The sequence below is a fragment of the Neolamprologus brichardi genome, chromosome 23 (assembly GCF_056152115.1).
Source record: "Neolamprologus brichardi isolate AB-2024 chromosome 23, ASM5615211v1, whole genome shotgun sequence".
NCBI lineage: Eukaryota > Metazoa > Chordata > Actinopteri > Cichliformes > Cichlidae > Neolamprologus > Neolamprologus brichardi.
In genome coordinates this window covers 21,842,437-21,867,765 of record NC_142125.1, presented here as the reverse complement: position 1 = coordinate 21,867,765, position 25,329 = coordinate 21,842,437, and the positions used below count along the sequence as shown (strand labels likewise).

The following is a 25,329-nucleotide window of genomic DNA, read 5'->3' as shown; positions in this document are numbered from 1 at the left end:
TCTTTTGCAAGGTAAACAGTGTCCAATGAGTGTATTTCAATGTATAACTATTTGAGACATAAAGTGCTAAAATAATTATCAATGGCCAGCTATGGGCATTTTCTTTTTTTTTTTTAAGAGTTTCTGCTCTAATTAGCACACTATAGGACCAACAATTTGACCCTCCAGCAGTCATGGTTTTCAAATTATGACATGTTGTAAGAAGTATCTCATACTTATACACTATGACGCAGACTTGAATCTTTCTAGCAGCAGCTCAGGTTAAGTGTGTTCATAACAGAATGGTAAAAGAGGCCAGTAGGTTTTTTTTCTTAATGGAAATAAGCTTTTAAAAAGTCACTAACTCTGAAAATAATAAAAAAAATAACTGCTTTTGTGCCTTGAGCGAATGTTAATCTCCACTATTCAGTGAGAGCTCATAAGGAATACCAGTGTCAATGAAATGACCTAATTCACCAGCTGACGGCCAGATCCAGACTAAATCCTCTGACTCATGAAAGCTCGGTGGAGTGGAAGCAAGACTTCAAACTGGTGGCATCCAATCTCATTACCCATGATGGTGGCCTGCCAGCCTCCACGGTCCAGGGCCCGCCTGTCGTCACCCAGGCCAGAGAAGCTTCCGAAGGAGAAGGTGCTGCGGGTGGGAGAGACGTCCAGGTGATCGTCGTGCAGCAGGAAGGGAACCCCCATCCGACGCTGGCGCTTCTTCCCCGTGTGATGGAAGGGGATGGAGCCCTTTCTCTCGCGGTCCTCGCGGCGGTTCTTAAACTGAAGTGGAACAACAGGTCCTCTCAATCCCATGAATCTGTATTTATTGTTTTAGCTTAAAACATAAAGGCCAGTCTCTGACCTTCTTGAAGATGTTCATGCCCAGGTCGGAAGACAAGTCAGGGACAGCCTGCCGACGAAGGTTAGTCAGAGAAACCTTTGCAAAGGTCTCTGTGCTCAGAGATTTCCCCTCTTCATTGCATTTTAAGCTCATATCCTGCGAAAAATAAGAGAAGGCAAAGATCACGAACCAGCAGGAGCAACACGGACATCCTAAAGATGGCTTAGAGGCGACTCTATTAAAGCTGTTTCGATGAGTGACCTGAGTCTTGTGGGTGTTGACCAGTGAGGGTGTCGCAGCCACCATGGAGCTGCTGCGTGGCCGTGGCAGAGGCGCAACCAAGGGCTCTGGGGGACGTTCAGGCCTCTCCTCCAGGATCTGCCTGAGGCGCTGCAGGTAGTACATCAAGGCCCAGTGCACGCCCTCCTCCGTCCAGTGCGGCTGCAGCAGACAGCGCAGCACAGCCACATCAAAATAAGTGGCGTAACGCGCCCGCTGGGCCAACGATGCTGGCAGGCCGGCAGGAGCTGATGTTCTGAAAGAAGAGAGAGGAAATAAAGGAAGTTTCACAGGTTCAACCTTTAAGTTGGTGAAGTTTAATTTAAAAAGACAGTACAGAAATTAATCACACACAGAGTAAATCAATCTATGAAAGGAGTTCACCTAGTACGTGAAGGTATGCAGAATAAATCGGGCCCTTGCAGTGAGTTCAAAAAGCAACAGGGCACAACCAACTGTGATTGTGAAAGCTAGAAGCTAAATGAAGATATGTGTGCATCAAAGAGTTAAGTCTGTATTCGCCGTTTGTTTCAGAGCATTTTAACATTCGGACACAACATATCCACACTTCCGCATAACTGGATGGGTGCTACATTGTCAGATTTTGTGGGACTAAGAAAGAGTTGCCTTTATTACATCTGCTGTAGCTGCTCTGCTCTGTGAAACCTGCAACTCTGACATAGCTAGAGAGATGTAACAGGTGACATGTAACCTGATTGCTCAATTATTATAAAGTAAGAACAGCTTCTGCTATATCTGTGGTCTAATTTACCTAAACGCTGACGGCTTTTAGACCACAGTTAGTTTTAAGAAAAAGTTTAGCTCCTTAAACAAAAGTTACTGGGTAGCAAGCTGTTCTCTTTCTATCTGCAGCCGTTTATGTCTGACAGTATTCCTCTGTTTTGGGATCTCTGTGTCCAAAAAGCCAGATGTGAGGATAGTAGCAACAAGACCCACATAGAGAGCATACGCCAGTGACAATCAACGTTCCCTCTAATTTTTCATGTGTCTGAGCGAACACAGAAACTCCCTGAGCGGCCCCGTGGACCACTGTGAGCGAGATTAGACGTGTGCACTGTGGTCACGCCAGCATCAAATCCATCCAAGTTACATGGTTTATTAAAATAATCAAATTACAGCATTTACATTTATGTTAGACTACTTTTAATTAACTGCTTTTTTTATTTTCACTTACAATGAAAATAAAAAATAATCTTGTTCATGACCTGTGTAGTATGTTAACACTATTGGAAGTAAAAATAACTTGAACTCCAATTTGGAAACACAACTATCTATTTTTTTTTATTTTTTTATTTTTTTATAAAGCTCTGACTTGTATTATGAGTCTGTGGTCTGGGAGAGAGTCCTGTCACTCTGTCTGCAAAACACAGTAAATAATGCCCAATGTTGGGTAATTAATTATATAGATACTTCTTCAAAAAAATAACTGAGTTATGCAAACAACAAAGTTTTTTGCAGCTGTTTACCTAAAAATGCAGCCAAGGGTTTTTAAAAATAAACATTTCAAACTATTTACAGAAAATCAGCTTTTCTGCATCAAATTTAATGCCACACAAATTATTTGTGCCCCTCCAAAACATAATTTCTGTCCACTATGAGATAAAGGAGAACAACAGCCTGATACCTGCAGGCCTGACAACAGGAGATGTGTCACTGCTGTAACACCTGTAACATTCAGCAGTCGCCTCATTGTTCTGACACACACAACAAAACTATTGACTACACTACACACTAACTACACAAGATTTGGGCTAAACGTCGCAAATCTCTCACATCTCAAAACACCGCCGTCACTCCTAAAACTTCCCCCCATTTCTTAACAACTAGATGCCACGTTGCCATATCATTTTTTGATTGGTCAACATGGTACATTTTTGCACCAACAGGAAAGGCTGGGTTTTTTTGATTTTGTTTTTGCTCACATACGGAGAGCATTTTTGAGCATTTTCCTTATAAAACGCCATTTTTACCGTTTCTTCCCGCAGTAAATATAAACAACGATAGTATTCAGGAAGAAAACCAAACATTGCATATATTTTGTTTTTATCATAACTCTGGTTTTACGTGGCTTATCAACACAATTTAAAAACTGGTATAAAGTCCACACTTTTTCCGTCAATTGTTCTGTCTGTCCTGCTCACTTCTCCAATGGTTGTCCACGTTGTCATTAACTTGTAGTGATGAGTCGTTCGCGAACGAAATGGCTCTTAGAGCCGGGTCTTTGACGTGAACGACGCGAGTCGGCTCCTTATCGCGAGGCGTCACGTGGGTTTTTTTTTTTTTTTCTTTCTCTCAGCTTCTCTCTCGCACTTTTTTTCTGCTTCACTCAGCACGCGAGCCTTGTGCTTTACGCTGGGCAGAGGGGGGAGGGGCGGTAGTTACACTCAGTAGCACAGGAACAGAGCCAGAGGGAGAGAAAGAAAGCCAGGGACAACAACGTCACATTAGAAAGGTATAGTAATCATCCACAACTATTTTCAGTTGCAGATGATAAAGGATTCAGAAAGTTTATTCATGCGGGCCCATATGACAGAGAATATGCATGTTATTTTTGTTTTCATATTTTAATTTATATTTAATTGTGTTGTGGTTTGCAGTGTTTTGTGTTGTTTCACGTTAAATTTGTAAAAGGAAAAAGCTGAAAATTTAAATAGTTAAAATTTGAAATGTGAATAGTTGATTTTTGTATTATATGATTTATTTATTACATTTTATGTGGAGTGAATAAATAAAAGTATATTTACGGTGGCCCCTAGAGACAAAGCACATACAAACTTCAAATCACGTATGAACTCTGAAGCACGTACAAACCCTGAAGCACGTACAAACTCCAAAACACGTACAAACTCCAAAACACGTAAAAACTCCAAAACATGTAAAAACACGTACAAACTCCGAAGCACGTAAAAACTCAGAAGCACATAAAAACTCAAAACACGTACAAAAGTCAACAGAAGTGCTCCAGAATGCTAGGCGCAGTGTTGAGCTTTTGTTACCTAGTGGCTACACAAGCCAGCAAGTACCAACGACTGGATTTGGCGTGTGGTAGTAACAGGTAAATGAACATTGTTTTTAAATTATTTGAATATATATGAGTGCCTGTGTATAAATACACAAACATGCTTTCAATTGTGTAATTTAAGTGATCTAGTAGCTCTGCTTTGGAAGTTCAGTTCATGCTAGAAATGTGTTTTGGAGTTTGTACGTGTTTTGTCTCTAGGGGCCACCACATATATTTATATATAAACATATATAAATAAAACCACTTTGTTTACTTTAGTAATTCCTTTTGTGCATAATTTAATATTATTGTTAATAATAAATTAATTAAAGCAACAAAACAACCTGAAGAACCGGTTCGGAGCCGAAAGAGCCGGTTCTTTTTAGTGAGTCGAACCGAAAGAGCCGGATCTTTAAAAAGAGCCGGAAATCCCATCACTATTAACGTGGCTTCACTCCACATCAGCCAGGCCGCTTTGCTAGCTAAAACACAGGTGTTGGCACATAAGGACGCTGTCACAGCCTGTCAACGACGTTGATTAGCTGCGTATATACGAATGTGAATCGCATTATTGGCGGGACTATGGGATAAGGTGACATTGTTCTAATCCCATACTGGAGCAGCCAGTCACTTACTGACTAACACTGCAAAACAAAATTGTTAAAGTATTGATTTTAATTTCAATTCAGGTTAGATTTTTTTTCTGTGCGCAGAGACCGTGCTAGCAGTGCGCAATTGCGCACGCGCGCAGTTAGAGAGAACATTGGTGACAATATATGGTATATGACATTGATAGAGTTAAAAGAAGAAGAAGAAGCATGTAAAGGAGGAGCAAGGCGTGGAGTTGGGTTGCAAAGCAGCTTGCAGAGGCAGCAGCAAAAAGTAAGCAGTCTGTAGCAGCTTAAATTGTGCAGCCTACATGAGATTTGCTGATTCGATACTCTGAAGGGTGTCAGTGGAGTCATAAAAGGATAAAATCAGATGATCTGTCAGGACTTTCAGCTCAATGCTACAATCAATATGCTGTTTCATGGACAACTGAACCAGCATGTTGGAGAAATGCATGATAAAGTTCCACTTGTACTGGCTGACAAACCAACCAGTAGCAGACTGCTGAGGTTGTAGTTGAAGTTCACCAGTTCATCACTTTCATGATCTCTAAACACTGTGCAGCTGCTCTCAAAGCTGCAGTGAACTGTAAACAGTGGGACACAAACTGGACACAGTAGACTGTTGCTAGCTGCAGTCCTGAGGCACAACATTTTCACATAAATTATGCTTCTGCATCAGATCTACAGCATAACCTAAGCCATAACCAGAACCCAATTTTAACCGTATGTTGCAACCTTTAACATAAGCTGACCTGCACCGCCTGAGAAATGTACGTTGGTTTGACACATACCATAATGACTTGAATGGCTGGAAGGTTACAGTGTTGAAACAAACGGAGTTTCCAGTTACTGTGTGATGTAGATTTTCCCATAAATCAAGCTTTACTCTGAAGGCGAACCTTCTCTATTTCCGGTGGACTACGCCTCAGCTAGTAGTCGATGAGAAAAACTGACTTCTGACCGTGAGGTCAAGGTCACTGGAATTTGAAGTCATTTAATATTTTTAGTAGATGCACCTATGGCATTAATTTGACAAAAATGTGATTTCCTTCTTAATGATCACATTCACATCACATTACTTCAGCTTAAACTTGTTCTCAACGCAGACAAAACAAAGCTCATGTTGTTTTCTAAATCAAGGAAATGGGCCCAAACAATCCCATCAGTAACCACTCTTGAAGGTAATAAAATAGAGTTGGTTCACACCTATAAATATCTGGGAATCTTAATTGATGACTCGCTCACCTTCAAACCACATGTAGAGAATCTTGTGAAAAATCTGAAGTTAAAACTGAGATTTTATTTTCAAAATAAGTTGTTAATAAGTTTCTCTTTTAGTACAAAGAAGCGGCTTGTTGCTGCAACATTTTTGCCTGTGCTGGATTATGGAGATATTCTATATATGAATGCTTCTGCTCAATGTCTTTGAATGGTTGATACTGTGTATCATGCTTCTCTGAGGTTCATCACTAACCGTAAATCTCAGACTCACCACTGTGAGTTATACTCTCAGGTAGGATGGCCTGCTTTGGCAAGTCGGAGGAACTCTCATTTATACAGTTTTATATATAAAGTAATACTTGGGTTGCTACCTTCTTATATATGTTCCCTGCTTACAATGAAACATGCTGGTCGGTATTCTCTTCGTCCGCATGGTTACTTGTTGCTTTCTGTTCCATTTGCCTGAACTGAATTTGGTAAAAGAGCTTTTGTCCATTTAGCACCCTCGGCTTGGAACAAACTGCAGAACAAATGGAAAATAACTGAATTCATTTTATTAAATGCTTTTAAATCTAAACTACGAATCCTTGAGGCCAAGTCCATAACATGCAACTGTTTCAATTAGACTGATTGTCATTTCAACTGATTTTTTTATTTTTATTTGAATTTTATTTTATTTTTTATTTTTGAATTTATTTTTGCATGTGTGTTGTTGCTGCCTGTGTTTAATTAAGTAATTTCTGTAACTGTGGGACACTTGCTGCTGCCTATCTTGGCCAGGTCTCCCTTGAAAAAGAGGTTTTTAATCTCAATGGGATCTTCTTGTTCTCAGAAAAACATAAAGGTTACTGAAAGTAGCTGAAATTTAAGCTTGATTTTTAGTGCCTGAAGGTATCAATTTCAAGATTCTACATTGCCTCCTTCTCAAGTCATTGCATTCACAAACTTGGCTGTCCACTCTGCCTAGCTGCCTAGCAGGCTGATGACAACATAAGAAAAACTATAGGAAATCATGGCGCATTACTAGCGACCAAAGCAATCACTAGGAGGATTATGGTGCAGGAGCTTCTTTGCAGCAGTTTTACCCAGCAGGAGCAAAAAAACCCTCCAAGAACCACCACCACTGATTTTGGTTGTATCACATCCAATATGGGGGACAACTCCTAGGCAACTAGGACAATGTGTGCATGACATCAGGTGAGAAATCTCAACACAAGTGGATAAAAGTAGCAGATATGGAATAGAACACGGACTGTAGAATAAACAGACACATGCAGTGAAAGTCACCTTTTCACATATGTGCTCATACACATCTCAGCATTTAAGTATTAGTTATAATGGTAAATGGCCTGTATTTGTATAGCGCTTTACTAGTCCCTAAGGACCCCAAAGTACTTTACACATCCAGTCATCCACCCATTCGCACACACATTCACACACTGGTGATGGCAAGCTACATTGTAGCCACAGCCATCCTGGGGCGCAGGCTCCCGGACACTGGCCCTCTGACCACCACCAGTAGGCAACGGGTGAAGTGTCTTGCCCAAGGACACAACGACCGAGACTGTTCAAGCTGGGGCTCGAACCGGCAACCTTCCGATTACAAGGCGACCACCCAACTCTTGAGCCACGATTGCCCATCTCGTTCATCTCTGGCTCTCTTCCACAGCATGTCACGTCACCCCCAACTGGAAGATGGCCACCTCCTCCTGAGTCTGGTTCTGCTGGAGGTTTCTTCCTGTTAAAAGGGAGTTTTTCCTTCCTACTGTCGCCAAAGTGCTTGCTCATAGGGTCATATGACTGTTGGGGTTTTCTCTGCTTTTACCTTACAATAAAAAGCGCATTGAGGTTGCTCTATATGAATAAAACTGAACTGAATTAAAAGGCACTTTACAGTAAACTATCCCTAAGTAGCTAAACTGAATATCATGATAGCAATGCCAAAAGCCGAAACTACATATATAATTACACTACATCACAACCTTTTGTGTTATATTAGACCGTGATCAACTCCTGCCACATTGCTTCATTAACAATGCATCAAAGGAGGATGATAAACAAGGGCAGAGCCCCCCTTCAGCATCATTGGAAGAGGAGCAGAGAGGGAGGGAGGGAGGGAGGGAGCTCCAGCCTACGTGAGTCCACTATAAATAAGCAGGAATGAAGGTCAGTAGTTGGCGAGCTGCAGAGGAGTTACCGCAAACTGTGAAGAAACATATTGATACTGTAGGAGAGGCAGACGTAGCGGGGCATTTAATCCCAGCCGCTGTAATAAATGGAGCAGGAAGTGCTGGTCGATATGTACATGAATCACTTTGAGAGCGGGCGGCGAAGGCAGGCTGTATCATGTTTCACCGTCTAGCCGACACACTCACACATACACACTCACTCTCCCTACTGCTGTTGTGTCAGGTTGCCACAGAGACCGTGTGACGACAGCCACCCCGGTCCTCCGACTCCATGCGATAGGAGAGGATGCAGCAGCCAGCGGTTGCCATGGAAACTGCCTCAGCATCAGCAGTGCTGCGCGGATTGCGGTGGTTGAGTAAGCTGCATTACTCGCAGCACCCGGTGCCGGAAATGATTTTATCAGTGCGGTGCAGCGCAGAGGTGCACGAACAGCCTGGTGACCGGAAGATGTAAATGTAAACTGTCCCTCAGAGATCTGGAGTCTGGTGGGGGAGGTGGGGGGTATTTTTGATCAGGAGAGCGTCAAAACTCTCCCTTGCTGCATGCCTGATTTACATTCAGCTCACTGTCCTCCTCAATCCCGCAGTCAGTCTGAAAATCCCACTGCACGCATGAAGAAAGCAATTAATTTGTCTTTGTTAAGCAGGGAAAGAGGAGGGATAGATCCTCCATCTCCAGCATTACCATGTAACCACTGCTCAAACCCTGTGGTGCGAGGATGTGTGAGGATATAATTGGCTTGGGGGTGTTTTTAGGATGGTTTCCGGGCTTGTTTTGATTTTCAGTCAGCTGCCGGCTGTCAGAAGGATTGCGAAAAAGCGTCGGAGTGACATGCTTGGTTGTCAGAATGAGCTGAGATGAGCAGCGGAGGGCTTAGGATGGAAATAAACCTGCCAGCGAGGAACTTCTTTGCTGGTCAGATTTGGTGTAATTGTAAACTTTTTATTTTTTATTTTTTGCCCTGCCATTGCCAAAGAGAGCTTGAGAGAGACTGAGCCTTGGCCTGGCAGTGGGCACACCAAATCAAGCCAGGCCAGGGACTCTGCCAGCATTAGACATGTAGCACATTACTTCAGCGTAATTACCCTGGATATGTGGGCAAAATGTCACATGGGTTTGCTGATGCACAACAGGAAAAGAGCTGTGGTTGTGTGCGTGAGAGACGAGACTGTACTGCTTGAAGCAACATATTACACAGGGGGGAAGTGGATCTATTCATGTACCCTAGCTCATCACAAGCTAGCGGAGCGAGGCGTGTGGTGCAGTGGGTTTGACAGACGCTGCTGCGGGGCTCGGTGTTTAGCCATCAACAGGACGATGGCACCAGCTCCGTGTCAGTGCGGGTCATGTCTGCACTGCTTCAACACTCAACTGGCTAAAGCGTGGAAAAATTAGTCATTTCTGAGAGGTTTTATGAAAGCAGCGCCTCCAATATTGATCGTTTATAAATCAAAAATAATGCTTGTGTGATTTCCTCTGTGGGTCTCTATTAATACATTTATTCATTTGTTTGTTAAGTTAAAATTGATGTTTCAACACGTCTCACTGCTTCTTGAGGGGAAACTGAATAACACATGCTCACTTTTTCTTGGAAGGGCCTTTGACCGGTGGGGGTTGCTGTTGGGAAGGGCCACCTTTCTCCACTGAGTTACCACGACGACAGCTCTGCTCCCCAGCTGACGGAGAGGAGGAATCTGATGGGGTGGCTTCGCAAACCACCTGGAAGCCCTGTGGGTAGGAAGAGAGAGAGAGAGATGGATATCAGGAAGACAGACAGGCAGACAGTTCCTGATAATTAAAGGCTCTGAGGTTGGAGCGTGGTTTCTGTCATGACCCTGGTTCACCGTGCTAATGAATATTAACAGCCAGCCCCAGGGGGAACATTGGAAAAGGGGAGGGGAAGAAGCCTCAGACTCATACCCGAGCACATTCAATCAACATGGGAAGCAGAATCTGACAAGATATGGGCTGAAAACGTTAGCTCACCGTGGGACCCGGGTTGCCTGATCCACAGGGGCTGCACTGGTTGTTGACTGGGGAGTTCCTCTTTGCTGTTTAGACAAGCATAACAGTATACATGTGTTAATTGTGAGCAAATAAAAATAGATTATCTCTTAACACACTAATTCCCAACCAGGGGTACAAGTACCCCAGAGGGTTCTTCTGCAGTAGGCAGCAGACACCTGGAATGATTCGTTTCACTATTTATAGAACTGAGTGTCCTATGACTAAATATGTTAGCTAACGTTATGGATTGTGGTTCTTTCACACAAAAAATAGGACGGTGTGGTTGGCTGGTGATTGCATTGAAGGTTTTTGCCATTCGATTGCAATTATTGCCGCCTAATTTATAAATGCAGAAGGATTGCAAACACAATATAATCAATCTAAGTCAGTCTGCGCCAATGACCGTAACTCGTCTGTGACACTCTATTTGTTTTTTGTAAAGATTTTTTGGGGCGGCATTGTTACATTTCTTTGATAGTAGAGCAGTAAATCTGTGAGGTTCCTCATGGAATTCATTAGTGTGAATTTCTTTGTATGTAGATTGCAAAGGATTTGCAATTTTTACAGATTTATCACAGTTAATCACAAACAAAATGCATGTAACTACCAAGCTTAACCCCGTCAATCACAAACTGACAGCAGATTGACTCCATCTTATTGTGACTGAAATGCTGGATAACTAAATAGTCAAAACTGTTAGCTAACTTGGTGTATTAGCAGTTGAAATAGCAAAAAGGTACGAATGACCAAATTGCCAAAGCTGTTAACTAACTGTTTAGATTAACAGTTGAAATATAAAAGTATACATAACTAAAGAGATGAAATTGTTAGGTGACTGTGCAAATAACACTGTTAGCCTAATGTAACAGATAAAAAGCTGTATTACAGCAGCTAGCTAAAGCTATGAAATGAACACCAGTGATTTAGCTGCTATGTTGCTGGAAGAAAACTGTTAGCTAACTTTGTGTATTAACAGTTTTAAATAGCAAAAAACAAACAAACATTTAAATAGTTTAAATTAGCCAACTACAAAAATATAACACCAGCAAACATAATTGTATATATTAAATTGCTGTTAAATAGAGTATTAGCTTAGGGCAGTAGATAAAAGGTTGAAATTATAAGCTTATTTATGGTTAACTAACTATAATTGAGACACGGTAAACTAAAAGTATCCCAGATTTAGGTTAAAATTAGTTCAGCTGAACATCTTAAACTTGAAAGATGTTAAGGAGGAATATCTGACACAGATGCATGGGTTATATATTAGGAATACGATTAAGAACCACTTTATATACTCTATATATTATATATATAGCCCTTAAAGATAGCGGCGATTTCTCAAAAATAGTAGCAATTTCTTTAAAAAGTGGGAATTTCTTCACCTGTAACAATGTTTCTGACAGGTTTGATGAGGGCAGTAAAAGCAGGGATGTCAGGGAGGCGGTGCTCCCACATTGGCTGCCATATTACCAGACCACTAGCCAGTCTGAAGGTCAGGTCTGACTCCTAGAAAAAGGCAACATATTTACACATTTCTTTCCTCAAAAAACAGCCTGTAAACACCAGAAGCAATTATTCTGTCTTCTGGTTAAATGTTTTGTGTTGTTAAGATTCTTAAACCTCTGTTACAACATGCTAACAAGACAAAACAGTAATTCACTGCACAGCTGAGAAACAGTGCACTCCCAGGAGTAATATAAGCTGACCCTTTCATCTGTTTGCACACACAGATCAATAGGCACAGAGTGATGCTGACTGCAAGTACTAAATTAAGCAACACAGGGGTTGCTGAAATTAATCACAAAATTCTCAACATTATAAATAGTCTAACACCACAGATTAAAACAACAATGCCTGTGCCATCCTGGCTCTCTGTTACAAAAATCAATTTCAAGGCCGTACACATTTGCATCAGCAGTTACAGACCTTTATCCGATGAACAAGCGGTGCAAACAGGAACACAAACAGCTCAACTGTTGCCATGCTCTTTTGGAATAGCTTGGTGCGAGTATGCTCATCCTCCTCCAGCAGGGAGCCGCTGTGCTGTTGTCCTAACCCGCCCAGGCCCGAGCTGGAGCAGGAGCTAGGAGCTCCCGGAGAGGAACCCTGGTTCCCCACAGGCTGGAGGAAGGCGCTACTGCTGCTGCCCCTGGACCAGCCGTGGCTCAGGCTGGGCTCGTGGTTGCACTCCTGTGGGGCCTCCAGCAGCATCCAGTGCAGCGTGTGGAGCAGCTTGGTCTCCGCCACACCCAACTTGTCCTGGTGACCTGTGATGCAACCGAAAGACAAATACTAAACACACAGACACTTTTTTATCTGCTTAAACATGGCTGGCCTGCAAAAAGTCACCTGCAAGTGGACTCCAGAGAGAAACCAGAAAGCTTCCACTACCAAAAAATCTTGCATGCCTACAAACTGGTCATATTTGATGGTGACCTGTAATTTCCTGCTTCTAAATTTAAACTGAGGTTATTGTCCTCAACCCTAATAATCTAAGAAATATGATATCTAACCAGATGCTTACTCCAGATGGCACTACTTAGGCCTCCAATAACACAGCGAGGAATCTTTGAGTCCTTTTTGACCAGGATACGTCCTTAACTTCACATATTAAACAAATATGTTGGACTGCTTTCTTCTAGAAATGCCCTTTCTCAGCGTGATGCTAAAAAACTAGTTCATGCATTTCATTACTTCTAGGCTGGAATACAGTAATTCCTTATTATCAAGCTGTCCTAAAAACTCTCTGAAAAGCCTTCAGTTGATCCAAAATATAAGCATTGACAGAGACTTAGCCAGTGCTTTAGTCAAAGGTGGAGTCACAGGAGAACCAATCTAGCATGTTCTTGCATGAAACCTGAGCTCCCAAAGGAGAAACCCTCAAGGAAACAAGCTGCACAACAGGAGGGATCTGACCTGGATTGAATGAAGGACCCTCTTACTGTGTGGCAACAGTGATTTTCACTTGAAGGTGTTTAACAGCTTAGTTCAAAGCCTGCCACCTCCTACCTAAAGAAAGTGTCAAATCCTGCTCAATAGTAATGCAAACAGTGGCTCATTCATGTCTGACACATGGAAGGATTTGATGCTTTTCTCTCCTGTTGTGTGCAGGCCATTTTAATCTCATAAATATTAATTCTATCATTTGCCTTTCTGTCCTTTTAAGTGATGATCTCTGAAAGAAGCTGAAAGGAGCATCAGATTTGTGTTTTGGCGATTGGGTATGACCTGGATGAAGCTGTCAGCTCGATTGGACTAAAGCGTCCTCACCAAGCTTGTTCCTGTTAGACAGCAGGATGGAGGTGCAGTGGAGTACGTGAGGCAGCGCCGCCTGGACCAGCTCCCAGCGGGAGATGCTCTGGATGGCCTCTGACAGGGCCGGCGACAGCCCATGGAGCTTGTTCTCCACCAGCACTCGCTCAAAGGACTGGGGAGGCAGCCAAAGGAGAGAGAAAAAAAGAGGAGAAGAGAGACATCAGGCGGGCAACTTAAGCCTCTTTCTTTGACTATCTAAATGTCCCACATGGCCCCGAGCGAGCAAAAGCCTGTGGGAGAGACAGTGGAAGCTCTGTTTGGATCCAAAGGGATCTGGAGAAGCGTCATTATGGATATGAGTCTAGCTCGAGGGTAATGGGAGGAAGCACGGGGGCAAAACTAATTTGCTAAATGCAAAATCAAGAGCTCACTTGATTTGCAGGTGCATTAAGGTAAAAACAGATTACTGGGAAGGGAAGCGATTATTTCCCCTCATCGTGCACATGGTATTATGAAATGACTTACCACACAGGATGCCTCATACTGTTTTCCCAACTTTGGCCGCAGAAAAGCACTGAAAGACATCAACAGAGTGCTTGTGAGAGATTAAGAAAAGGACAAATGTAGGTTATAGGCTAGTAAATCACCCCATTTTGTCTATGTGGCCCACTTTTTTTTACAGGTGTGACATCATACAATCTGCACCCACAGCCCCATCTTCCTCCATTTAAAACAAATCAGTGAGCAGACACTCACTGGCGGGATTTCTCAATCACTTCATCAAATAATGTTGACGTGTGACGCGGTGACAAACCCCCGTCAGCCCTGCCTCGTTTTCACCAACGGCAAACACCTGTTATCAATGTCACTAACCTGGTCTGCCTCCACAGGAAGGTCTGGATCGGGAACGGTATTCCCTTCCCGCACTCCGGTTCGTTTTCATCCAGGCTTTTCCTCTTCACCATTTTGGCCGGACCCTGTGTGGCCGCCTGCCTGTGTGCGATCACCGGGACGCGCGGCTGCTGGCTCTGCCCAGGTGACCAGCGAGCTTTTCCCTCCCTCTTCACGACATGATTGGGTTAGTCCTGCGTAAAATGGCTGCAAGTGTCGATCGGTCGGTCGGCGGCAAAGGAGAGATAGAGATAGAGAGAGAGAGGAGGAGGAGGTGGAGAGAGGAAGAAGGAGCGCTCCGAAATCAGCACCTCCCTCCCTGGACAGCGACAGCTGATCGGAGAGCTAATTTATCAGCAGCAGTAGCAGCGGGGCTTTAAAGACGCAGTGTGCAGCTGGGCCAGATGTTCTCCCCCTCTGCCTTTTCCTTCTCCTCTGATTCCCCGCAATCAACACATGGAGCGACTGAAACCGCTAAATCCGCGTGGTGCATCCACCCCTTTAAATATCAACAGGTTGTTTAATAATAGCCCAAGCTGTGAGTCATAAAAACACAGCAAAATCAAATCAGGTGTCACTTCCCGAAACATTCGCACTGTTAAAAGAGGCCATGCCGCGCAATAATATCCTCATAAGGCCTTGGAACATGGATCTAACATGTTAACATGTTGAAATCCAGAACAATGCACCGTGTTTTTGTGCGTGTGTGTTTTTTTAACATGGCAGTGCTGTTTGTATGCGGTGTTTCCTTGTAAAAGAAGAAAAAGAACGACCAGAACTGTTCTCAGCAGATGGATAGTCACAGCATCTGAACAGTGCCTCACGCTGCAAACACTTAAACCATAAAAATTAAAACCCAGCAGGGTTTACAAACTTTACAAAAGACAGAAAAGGATCAATTAAAGGAACAATAACCATGTAGGGAAGAAAAACTTTAGGTTACTTACGTAACCCCAGTTGTCAGAGTAGCGTAAGTGAGACCTCTTACTATGGGATGACCCTCCCTGCACATTCCTCAGAAGCATTTATCTAATTGGCCAAGGTGACCACCAGCCAATCCTGTTAGGTTGGTGGTCAGGAGCAGCCATCCACGTTTAAATAAATTGCGCTATTTAATAGCCGTTATTCAAGATAAGCACCTCTTCTCGCTTAGCAACAGCAAGAAGGGTTGTCTGGGTCATGCTACTCTGAAAACCGGAGTTTAGTCACCATTTAGGTATTGAAGTTTATAATTTGCAGAAGAAAGACACTGATTTGGTCCTGGTTTTGTTCAAGGGGTTTAACAAAAAAAATATATTTTTTTTAACTGTTCAGGAATCACAGCCATTTTTATATTAAGTCCTCAGGTGACTGACTTGGCCGCTAAAAAATCTCTATCTTTGCAGAAACTCTTGGGTTACTCAAACAGGATGCTTTGGGTCAATCAGTTGTGCAGCATTCGGCTAATCTGAGCAGAGGATAGCCCCACACACTTCATAATTCATCCTGCTCCTTCTGTCAGCAGAGACATCACCAGTAAACACCAGGGTGGGCCATTTAAATGGATACACCGCATGGGAATGGTTGGTGATATCAAAGTCCTGTTTGTGGCACATTAGTATATGTGAGGGGCCAAACTCCTCAAGATAGGTGGTGACCATGGTGGCCATTTAGAAGTCGGCCATCTTGGATACAACTTTTGTGTTTTCAATAGGAAGAGGGCCATGTGACACATCAAACTTATTGGTAATGTCACAAGAAAAACAATGGTGTGCTTGGTTTCAACGTAACTTTATTACTTCATGAGTTATTTACAAGTTTCTGACCACTATTAAAATGTGTTCAATGTGCTGCCCATTGTGTTGGATTCTCAATGCAACCCTCTTCTCCCACTCTTCACACACTGATAGCGACACTGCAGGAGAAATGCCAGCACAGGCATCCAGTATCCGTAGTTTCAGGTGCTGCACATCTCGTATCTTCACACCATAGACAATTGCCTTCAGATGACCCCAAAGATAAAAGTCTAAGGGGGTCAGATCGGGAGACCTTGGGGGCCATTCAACTGGCCCACGACGACCAATCCACTTTCCAAGAAACTGTTCATCTAGGAATGCTCGGACCTGGCACCCATAATGTGGTGGTGCACCATCTTGCTGGAAAAACTCAGCAAGATGGTGCCAGCTTCAGTGCACAAAGAGGGAAACACATCATCATGTAGCAATTTCAAATATCCAGTGGCCTTGAGGTTTCCATTGATGAAGAATGGACCCACTATTGTACCCCATATACCACACCAAACCATCACTTTTGTTGTTCCAACAGTCATGGAGGGATCCATCCAATGTGGGTTAGTGTCAGACCAATAGCGGTGGTTTTGTTTGTTAACTTCACCATTCACATAAAAGTTTGCCTCATCACTGAACAAAATCTTTTGCGTGAACTGAGGATCCTGTTCCAATTTTTGTTTTGCCCATTCTGCAAATTCTGTGCGCCGATCTGGGTCATCCTCGTTGAGATGCTGCAGTAGCTGGAGTTTGTAAGGGTGCCATTTGTGAGTAGCTAATATCCGCCGAAGGGATGTTCGACTAATGCCACTCTCCCATGACATGCGGCGAGTGCTACGCTGTGGGCTCTTGCTGAATGAAGCTAGGACAGCCACTGATGTTTCTTCATTAGTGACAGTTTTCTTGTGTCCACATTTTGGCAAATCCAACACTGAACCAGTTTTACGAAACTTAGCAAGCAGTTTGCTAACTTTAGCATGGGAGATGGGTGGTCTCATAGGGTGTCTTGCATTGAAATCTGCTGCAATGACCCGGTTACTGCGTTCACCAGATATCAACACAATGTTAACATTTCTTTGACCCTAATATTTAAGTAAGAAGCTATGAAATTGGACTGGAATCAACTTCAGATATTTTATCTGCTTCATTTGTCATGGAAGAAGGGAACAGTCCTAATCTGGCCATCAAACTGCCTGTCAGTCAATTGTCTAATTGATTTAGAGCTTCTGAAAATGGGATAGTGTACAAAAATGACTGTAACTCTTAAATCATACATACATTTTTGTTAACCCTCTTGAATTAAAAGCTGCACTGGTGTACAGAAGCAAGTCTGCAAAAATTGCATTTGTCCCACTATAACTTTCATTAGAGCCCAAAAAAGAAATGCTTCTCTAGTAAGCTAAAGAAATCTGTCATGGCGCTTCGTTGAGCATAAACTAAAACATATTAATGTTTAAAATTACAGAAAAAATTCATGTAATAATAAAACTGAAAGTTTTTGTTAATTCACGAAAAATGTCTGTTTTTAAATCACTGTTTTGCCAAACTAACCAAGTCATTAAGTAAAAAAAAAATGTGTGTAGTAATGAAAAAAGGGAAAGGTTGCTGTTATTTAATTGTTTATCTATCACTTAATTACTTTGTTGTTCTTTGGCACAGTATGAACAACTGTGGAGGTGTTTAAACAGAAAGAAAAGCTACAAAATCTGTGAAAATACAGTCAAAATTCCAAAGTTTATCCTCTCCTTCACATTTCCCAAAGCTGTCCACAGGGCCGATGTTTGTTGGGTCAATTCTGGCCCCCATGCCTTATGTTTTACCCGCCATTATCAACTTTATGCAGAACTATAGAAAATAATAACAGGTTTTAAAGCGTTTGTCTGTCAAATATACAAACTTCAAATGACTATAGTAAAGCCAGCAATGCCTCCTGTTTAATGAATAATAATGACATTTTTATTTAGTCTTCAAAACACGTGCTGATGATGACCAAACAGGCACGCCAAACATGCAGGTTGACGTGTTTTTCACAAAAAGACGAGTATTTTCAAAGAATTGATCCACAAGACTAGAATGAACCAGTTTTTTATTTTATTTCTTTATTTTTGTTGTTGCCATCATCCTGTAGGAGCATTTTATCATCAGTACGTCTCAAACACCGGAAAGTGTGCACACATCTACAATTTTTTTAAATCTTTTTTTTTTTAAATACACTTACACAGGCAAAGAGGGGGAGGGATATAGGAAGCACAGAAAAACACTGGAAGGGTAGGCGACATCAGGAAGGGAGGTGGGGCGGAGGAGTCTCATAATGGTGAGCAGAGAATATGCTAGAACATTTTTCTATTCTTTTTTTTTTAAACAAACTTCTAAAAGCTGCGTTTGTGGGGTATTATTCCCATTCTTCACCTTCTTCATCTCTGCAAACGTTCAAAAACTTCTTTCAAATGGAATGTTTTCATATAAAGCCTTACACTTAACACTTTTTAAAACAAAATTCGGGACTTTTACCCACTCAAATACACTACACAACCCAGTCTTTGCAAAAGGAGCAGGGTTACAGGGGCCTGTGTGCCAGAATGCACCCAGGCCATTTTACACCCACACAGAAAAGTCGAAGATCGCTCCAAATAGATCTAATTTATTTATCATTTATTTGCCATGCCAGCATAACAGCATTGTTGTAGCCTAATAAAAACCACAGCGCTAATGTAAAACCAGAAAATAAAAAGAAGAGAGGGTGGACGGGGCGGCGCAGCCCGACGGCTGACGAGAGAAGAAACTAAAACACAAAAATCTATTGGAAAGCTAGCCTTTTAGCGCCCGACTCGACAGAGCTGCAATGGTTATCCACATTTAAATGCTAATAAGCCAGAGCAGCCACAGGGAACGTACAAAACTGTAAATACTTCCAACTACAGTGACATATATTTTTTATATATTTATATATAAAAAGAAAACAAGAGAACACAAGTTTGTCCAACAATTCAGCACAATTCAGGAAATCCAACAAACGCAACAAAGAAAAGTTCATGTCACACACTTTTCTTTTTTATGTTGTTTTTTTGCAGACATGCTCATCAGCCATTCTTTTGCAGGTCAGTTAAGTCTCTCGCTTATCTTTAAGACTAGCACCTACTGTGTAGTAGCTATATCTTGCATTCAGTACCGTATAAATTCTGAATGGACGTCACGGTCCAACTTGAAATTTTTAGCCCCGTGCGAGTGGGAATGTGTTGGTGTTTTTCAACGCACCAAAGAAAAAGAAGTAAAGATGAACAGAAAAAGGACCAAAGAAAAATCCTGTACAATCGTAAAACCACCTTCTTGAACCACTTGAACCTTGGCATTCAGCTTATCTAAAACAGAACAGTCCACGTTTGAGTGAATGAGAAGATAAAAAGCAGACCGACAGACGGGGAGTGTCGATGAAGATTTATGAAGAATTCAGTTTTTTTAAATCCCGCTTGGAAGGGCCGGAGGGATCGTTGATTGGATGAGACGGTCAACCAGCTACAACTGTGGGGGTTACGTTAAACACTGGAAGCTTGTGATGGGAACGATGGGAAAAGGAGGGGTGATGGTGTGGATTTGTATTTTTCCTAAGCAGAGGCAGCTGGCTCATAAGCCCTGCTTGGCCAGGGCAGCGGTCACATCCTGGGCCAGCGTGGAGAGCTGGGGCGACTCCAGGAGGTTGATGCTGCCGGAGGAGGACAGGCGAGGAGAGGTGCCTCCCGTCTCGATGCCAGGGGAGTGGGTGACGATGATTTCCGCACCGTGGTCCACCCGAGCTTTGGCCGAATCCCGGAAATTCAGCTTGTGGCTCTCAATCTGGTGAGCAGGGGAAGACGGTTTAGGTCAGCGCTCTTTTTCCTCTTTAATGTGAACTGACAGTGACATTTGGTATAAAAAGAGGCTTCCTTTTACCATGATGTTCCCGCCTCCAGGAGTGTGGCTGGCGTTCTCCAGAGAGCCGACCTTGGCGTGGGCCTTCTCTTTGAAGTCCAGCTTCACATTGTCGATACGCACTTGTCCTCCCCCTGGGAACAGGACAGCAAGGAGGAGAAGAGAAGTGTTAAACCCACGAGGAATCGCTCGCCTACAGGACATCACTTCTCCTAGGCAATGCTCAGGGCAAAAAAAAAAATCTCAATCTGCACACTGCACAGCCTGAAAAAGGCACAAATGCCAGCTTTGACCTGCTTTATACAGTTTATATAGTACCATGTAAGACTGGATGCGATACTCAATTTCCTGCTTTGACACTTTCTATCATTGAAATGGTGACATTATGGGGGCAAAACTGAAGCTGTAAGTGGACAGATGACAGATGAAATTAAGAAATATCAATCAGATTATTGCTACGATTAAAGGAAATACATATGTTTTGTTACATATGTTAAATCAAAACTAATTTGACAAGAACAGACTTTTACTCAAAGACTGGTGTTATTGGGCCTTGTTTAAAAAAAAAAAAAAAAAGACAAACAGTTTGACATCTTTATGTTGATCTACGTGGAATTTCTGACTTCTTTTGTGCAACCCTCAGCCACTGAACTATGTGTTGCACTGTAAGTTAAAGACAAGCATGTAATATAAAATAACGATATGTGGATCTGCCTCTATTATAAAATGGATGGTGACCAACTGCATTCTCCAACTGCTAAAAGAGTAAAATTAATTTTCATGCTGTGTGACAGTGGCTTAAATCGTCTTATAATTGTGTAATGTGGTAAAAGACGTTTGGGATCATTTAGAAATCGTCATAGTTTGTCCAGCAGAGCAGCTCTGACTCCATCCGGGCTGCCTGCAGCACATGTAGCAGAGCAGCAGCACAGCTGATAGTTGTGTGGAATCAAGCAGCGTCTTCACATTGAGTTCCTAATAGGATTGGGCAACATGATAAAACCTTCCAACCACCTTCAGTCAGCCCAGAAATTTGTGGAGGAGTATGTGTGCTGCACAAACATTTGTAGCGTTTCAGTGAAAAACTACCAAAATAGAAGAAACTCTAATCCTGGTGCTTTGTTCTACATCAGTTGGACAACAAACTCCATCGGTATTTCTCTACAACTCCCCACAGAATTGACAGCAACATTTGATTCTTAAGACTTCAAATTTCCTAAATCAAGAAAATAAAAGCACAAAAGAAATTAGCATCCAGATCTGATGTACTCGATGAGTTGTCAATGTCTAAATACACTCATCAAATTTAGTTATGGAGTACTTTGCTGGTTGCCCTTTTTTAAAAATGTTACAGCATTGTTTGGGATTTTAGTTTGTTGCTTGGTGGTTGTTAGGCAACAAAGACATTAGTATATACCATGCATAATCCAACTCATGTGGATATAAATGAGAGCGTACAGTCCTGAAATTAAAACGATACAATGCTTTTATAAGGAGTTTTCGTTGCATACTACAAATGGGCCATTTTTGCTTGCTGGTCGGAGGTTGCTAGGCAATGTGATGATGTGCTATAGATAAGAACAATCAGGGACCGGGTTTGTTTGCTCAGCTGGAGGTTTCATGGATTACAGTGTATATACATAAAAAGAATTGGTACATATATCAATACTGGAAGGTTTTAATGATCCATATCAACATTTACTATAAAACACAGCATTTGTTACGCTCTAAATGGCACAAAAATCATTTATATCCATAAGGACAAATCAAAATCAGCTAATAGCAACTAGTCTTAGCATTCCTTTAAGAAGAGAGCCTTACATACTTTGTACAAGTAGGTTGCATTCCTTTTTTTCATACATCATATATACTAGTTAAATGCATGCTGGAGTATTGTTTGGTCTGCGATTTTAGTGTGTTGTTAGATAGTTGCAAAGCAGCATTTAGACATCATAAGTTGCATGCATAATTCAACTGCTGTGGATATAAATGAGATGTTTTTGCCACTAAATTAAAATGATACGAAGCTTTTATAAGGAGTCATAGGTGCATAAACGCTGCAAATGGGCCATTTTAACTCGTTGGTAGGTGGTTGCTAGGCAACATGATGATGGTCATTGTCTGAGATATAGATAAGAACCATTGGGGGCCTAAGGATTTTTTGCTCAACGGGAGATTTCGTGGATTACAGTGAAATATACATAAAGAATATATATCACCAATGTTTTTAAAAGTTTATAGTACGAGTAACTTCTTTCAACAAGGACAATTAAAGATGTGGTAATGACAACTAGTCTCAGAATTCCTTTAAGAAAAGGCTCTTAAATACATTGTACAATTAATGTAATTCTCTAAGTTTTTCTAAAAGGCCAGCTGTGGCTGTACAGTACCTGGTCTGTGGTGGATGTTGGAAAAGGAGCCACATTTAGCGGTGACATGGCTCAGGTCGATCTTCTTCGTCTGGATTTGGACCTGCGAGCAGTGGCACATTGCACAAATTCACCTTTAATTGCTTTGAATGTGAATAAACCACAAATAACAGGCATGAAATGCAATGAAATGAAAGCGACAGGTTTCAAAAAGAGAGAAAATGGACGTGGTGAGATGACATGAATCTCTAGACGAAGGCGGCGTGAGTCAATCAACCGCAGTCCACAGAAAAGCCACAGAGAGGCTGATGTTAGATCCCTGGAGGGGAGGTTAACATGAACGCAAGCAGTGACGGTGCAGACATCAAACAAACACAGAACACGGGCGCTACTGTGTGACGCTACGGGGAGCAGGTGCTTCAATTAAACTTTATTGTCCATGGGTGATGTGAATTAGTGCGAGCATTGTAAACAAGAGAAACTGACAGCCTTGCAGGCTGCAGAGGGAACTGGTTTATGTTATGAAATATATGCACTATGCAGACATGCTGTATGTTGTGGCCCAGGTGAATGCACAAAGATTATACAATTGTAAATGTTTTTGTTTCTGAGACACAAAATACAGCTAATGAAGACGAACACACTCCACGAGGACGGCTCACACACATCTTAATGTGAAGTGTTATCAAGAACGACAAATCTTGGATGAGATGATTTTCTGCTAAGTCACTCACGTTTCCCCCGCCTGCCGCGTGCTGGATTTTGTCCAGGGAGCCACATTTAGACTTAACGTGGCTAAAGTCCAGCTTAACGCTTGGAATCATGACCTGCGGATGACAGGTTGACTTTTTTCTTTTAAAAAACAAACAAACAGACAGAACACACAGGGTCTCTCACACAGCCGTGGAGTCGAGGGGCTTAATAAAAAAAAAACCCTTCCTACTTTCCTGCTTAAAATAATCCTTTAGAGGCGTCCCAGGTTTACATCAGTCTGTCAATGCCCACTTTAACTCGAGTGCGCTTGAATTCAGACTGCATGAAATGGGTTGAAGCCTATGCGGAAATCAAGGCCCTGTTTAGCACCAAGTCTCAAACGTGAAGCGCACGAAAGAGTTTACTTCAAAGTGTACAACATCCACAATTTTTAAAAATTAAAGAAAAATCAAACCTTCCACCAACAGCTAGCTCTGCAAGCTGCTTTGCAACCCACCTCCACCCCAGTTTCCAGTCTATGCTAACTTTCTTGTTATACACTAAACACTAAACAGGGCTAACTGACAAAAAGTAACATGGGCGTGCTACACCTTTGGAAATAAACCCGTTCTCTTTTGCTTGTCCGAAACAATGTATTAGCAGACGGACAGATGACAGACGCGTGAACACATAATAGTAGCATGACAGAGTGCTACAACAGCCCCAGCTGAGGAAAAAGAGAAATAAGAGAAAGAGAGAAAAAAGAGAGAGAGAAAGGTGTACATACATTGCCTCCTTTGGGCGAGTGCTTCAGATTATCCTTGGAGCCACACTTTGGCTGAATATGACTGAAGTCCAGCTTCTCGTGTAAAATGTGAACCTAAAATAAAATTGGATAATTATGATAATAATAAAAAAGAAAAAGAAAACACTGTATGTGCCTCATTTAGATAAGTGTGCAGTGAGGGGTCAGGGTCTGTTTGCGTGCATCAGAACTAACAATGCTTTTCTTCGTGGTGGTGTATACAGCTCTGAGAATAGCAGTGATACGAATGTTTAATTCCCACTTTAGTGTCTCTCCCTTTGTCACTATAGACTTAGGCTACGTCCACACGTACACGGGTATTTTTGAAAACGGAGATTTTCTGTTTTCGTTTTAAAAAATAATCCCGTCCACACGTAAAGGCAGAAATGAAGGAAAACGCTGCTAGGAACATGCCAAAGCAGCAGGTGGCGATATATTCCTATCCGTGTAGAAATGTTGGCCAATCAGAAGTCTAGAAGCCTCGGTGGGAAAAAGTAAACAAAGCTGGGGCATAGAAGCAGAACCGAGTTGTATGTGTGGAGGGACAGTAACTGTGTGTGTATATGTAAGCATTTAAACACTGCAGAGAGCACAAGTAACAGTAACAGTATTGTAGAAATTCATTTCACCGAAACAATAACGTGGCTCACAGTGTGACGTCAAATAAATGCGCACACCTTTGATGCTGCGTTTTCTTTGTTTTTCTCATCCACACGTAAATGCAAAAACTGAGTTTTCAAAAATATCCACCCTGGCCGGAGTTTTTAAAAATCTTCGTTTTCAGTGACCAAAAATGCCGTTTACGTGTGGACGAAAGGTGCAAACGCATAGAAAAATCTGCGTTTTCAAAAATACCCGGGTACGTGTGGACGTAGCCTTATAATAGACAATAGTCTTCTAGGTTTCTTTACAATCTGACTTCCTTCTAACACCCCCCCCCCCCCCCCCCCCGCTGGTCATTAGAAGGAATGCAGTCTGGCTTCAGTTTCAGAGTCTGCCTTTTATATACAGTCTATAATGACCAGGATAAAAAGGTGCAAGAACCCCAAACAGTGGTGTTACAAACTGCTCGACTCGTATGTTGTAACTGAGACTGCAGTCGCGCCCAAGAAATGACCTTCCAAGAATCTTTTACAGAAGACAAATTTGTGTTATTCTCAGAGCTGTCCTGGAGGCAGAAATAATCTCACTGGTCAAGTTAAGCCTCACTGTGAGTAAGAAAACCTGAAAAATTGAGTTTCTTTCCTGAGAGATGCTCAGACTGATGCTCAATAAAACGATCAAGATGTTATAAGTATGATGAGGATCAAATCTGGAAATAGAAAACAAGAAAACATATTTTTCCCCTGCATTAGTAAAAACCCAGTAAACAGTAATAAATTGGATTTAACACAACCAGTGAGAGTATTTCTGCTTTGTCCATCATTCTTTGTGTTGCTTGTACAGCAAAAATAAAATAAAATAATGAAAAGGGGGACTGTG

General features: G+C 42.1%; 2 protein-coding genes across 22 annotated transcripts in view; both read right to left on the bottom strand.

Annotated features, from left to right (window-relative positions):
- unc80 (unc-80 homolog (C. elegans)) overlaps positions 1–14,794 on the bottom strand; it is a 65,651-nt gene extending 50,857 nt beyond the window's left edge. For all 19 annotated transcript variants that reach the window (XM_035908606.2, XM_035908608.2, XM_035908614.2 and 16 more), the window contains exons 1-10: positions 14,291–14,794; positions 13,943–13,991; positions 13,433–13,589; positions 12,089–12,429; positions 11,545–11,668; positions 10,139–10,203; positions 9,735–9,880; positions 1,091–1,364; positions 851–985; positions 552–768 (exon numbers count right to left, since the gene is read on the bottom strand). In XM_035908606.2, coding sequence (XP_035764499.2) covers positions 552–768; positions 851–985; positions 1,091–1,364; positions 9,735–9,880; positions 10,139–10,203; positions 11,545–11,668; positions 12,089–12,429; positions 13,433–13,589; positions 13,943–13,991; positions 14,291–14,382 — 1,600 coding nt within the window. In that variant the 5' untranslated portion in view covers positions 14,383–14,794. The remainder of the gene's footprint in view (positions 1–551; positions 769–850; positions 986–1,090; positions 1,365–9,734; positions 9,881–10,138; positions 10,204–11,544; positions 11,669–12,088; positions 12,430–13,432; positions 13,590–13,942; positions 13,992–14,290) is intronic.
- A 3,362-nt stretch (positions 14,795–18,156) lies between these two features.
- The window catches only part of LOC102777466 (uncharacterized), a 79,458-nt gene continuing 72,285 nt past the window's right edge, over positions 18,157–25,329 (bottom strand). For 2 of the 3 annotated variants that reach the window (XM_087836894.1, XM_035908587.2), the window contains 5 exons: positions 23,830–23,922; positions 23,084–23,176; positions 22,371–22,452; positions 20,002–20,114; positions 18,157–19,905 (listed from right to left, as the gene is read on the bottom strand). In XM_087836894.1, the coding sequence (XP_087693020.1) occupies positions 19,696–19,905; positions 20,002–20,114; positions 22,371–22,452; positions 23,084–23,176; positions 23,830–23,922 (591 nt within the window). In that variant the 3' untranslated portion in view covers positions 18,157–19,695. The remainder of the gene's footprint in view (positions 19,906–20,001; positions 20,115–22,370; positions 22,453–23,083; positions 23,177–23,829; positions 23,923–25,329) is intronic. The other variant, XM_035908589.2, reaches the window with a different exon arrangement.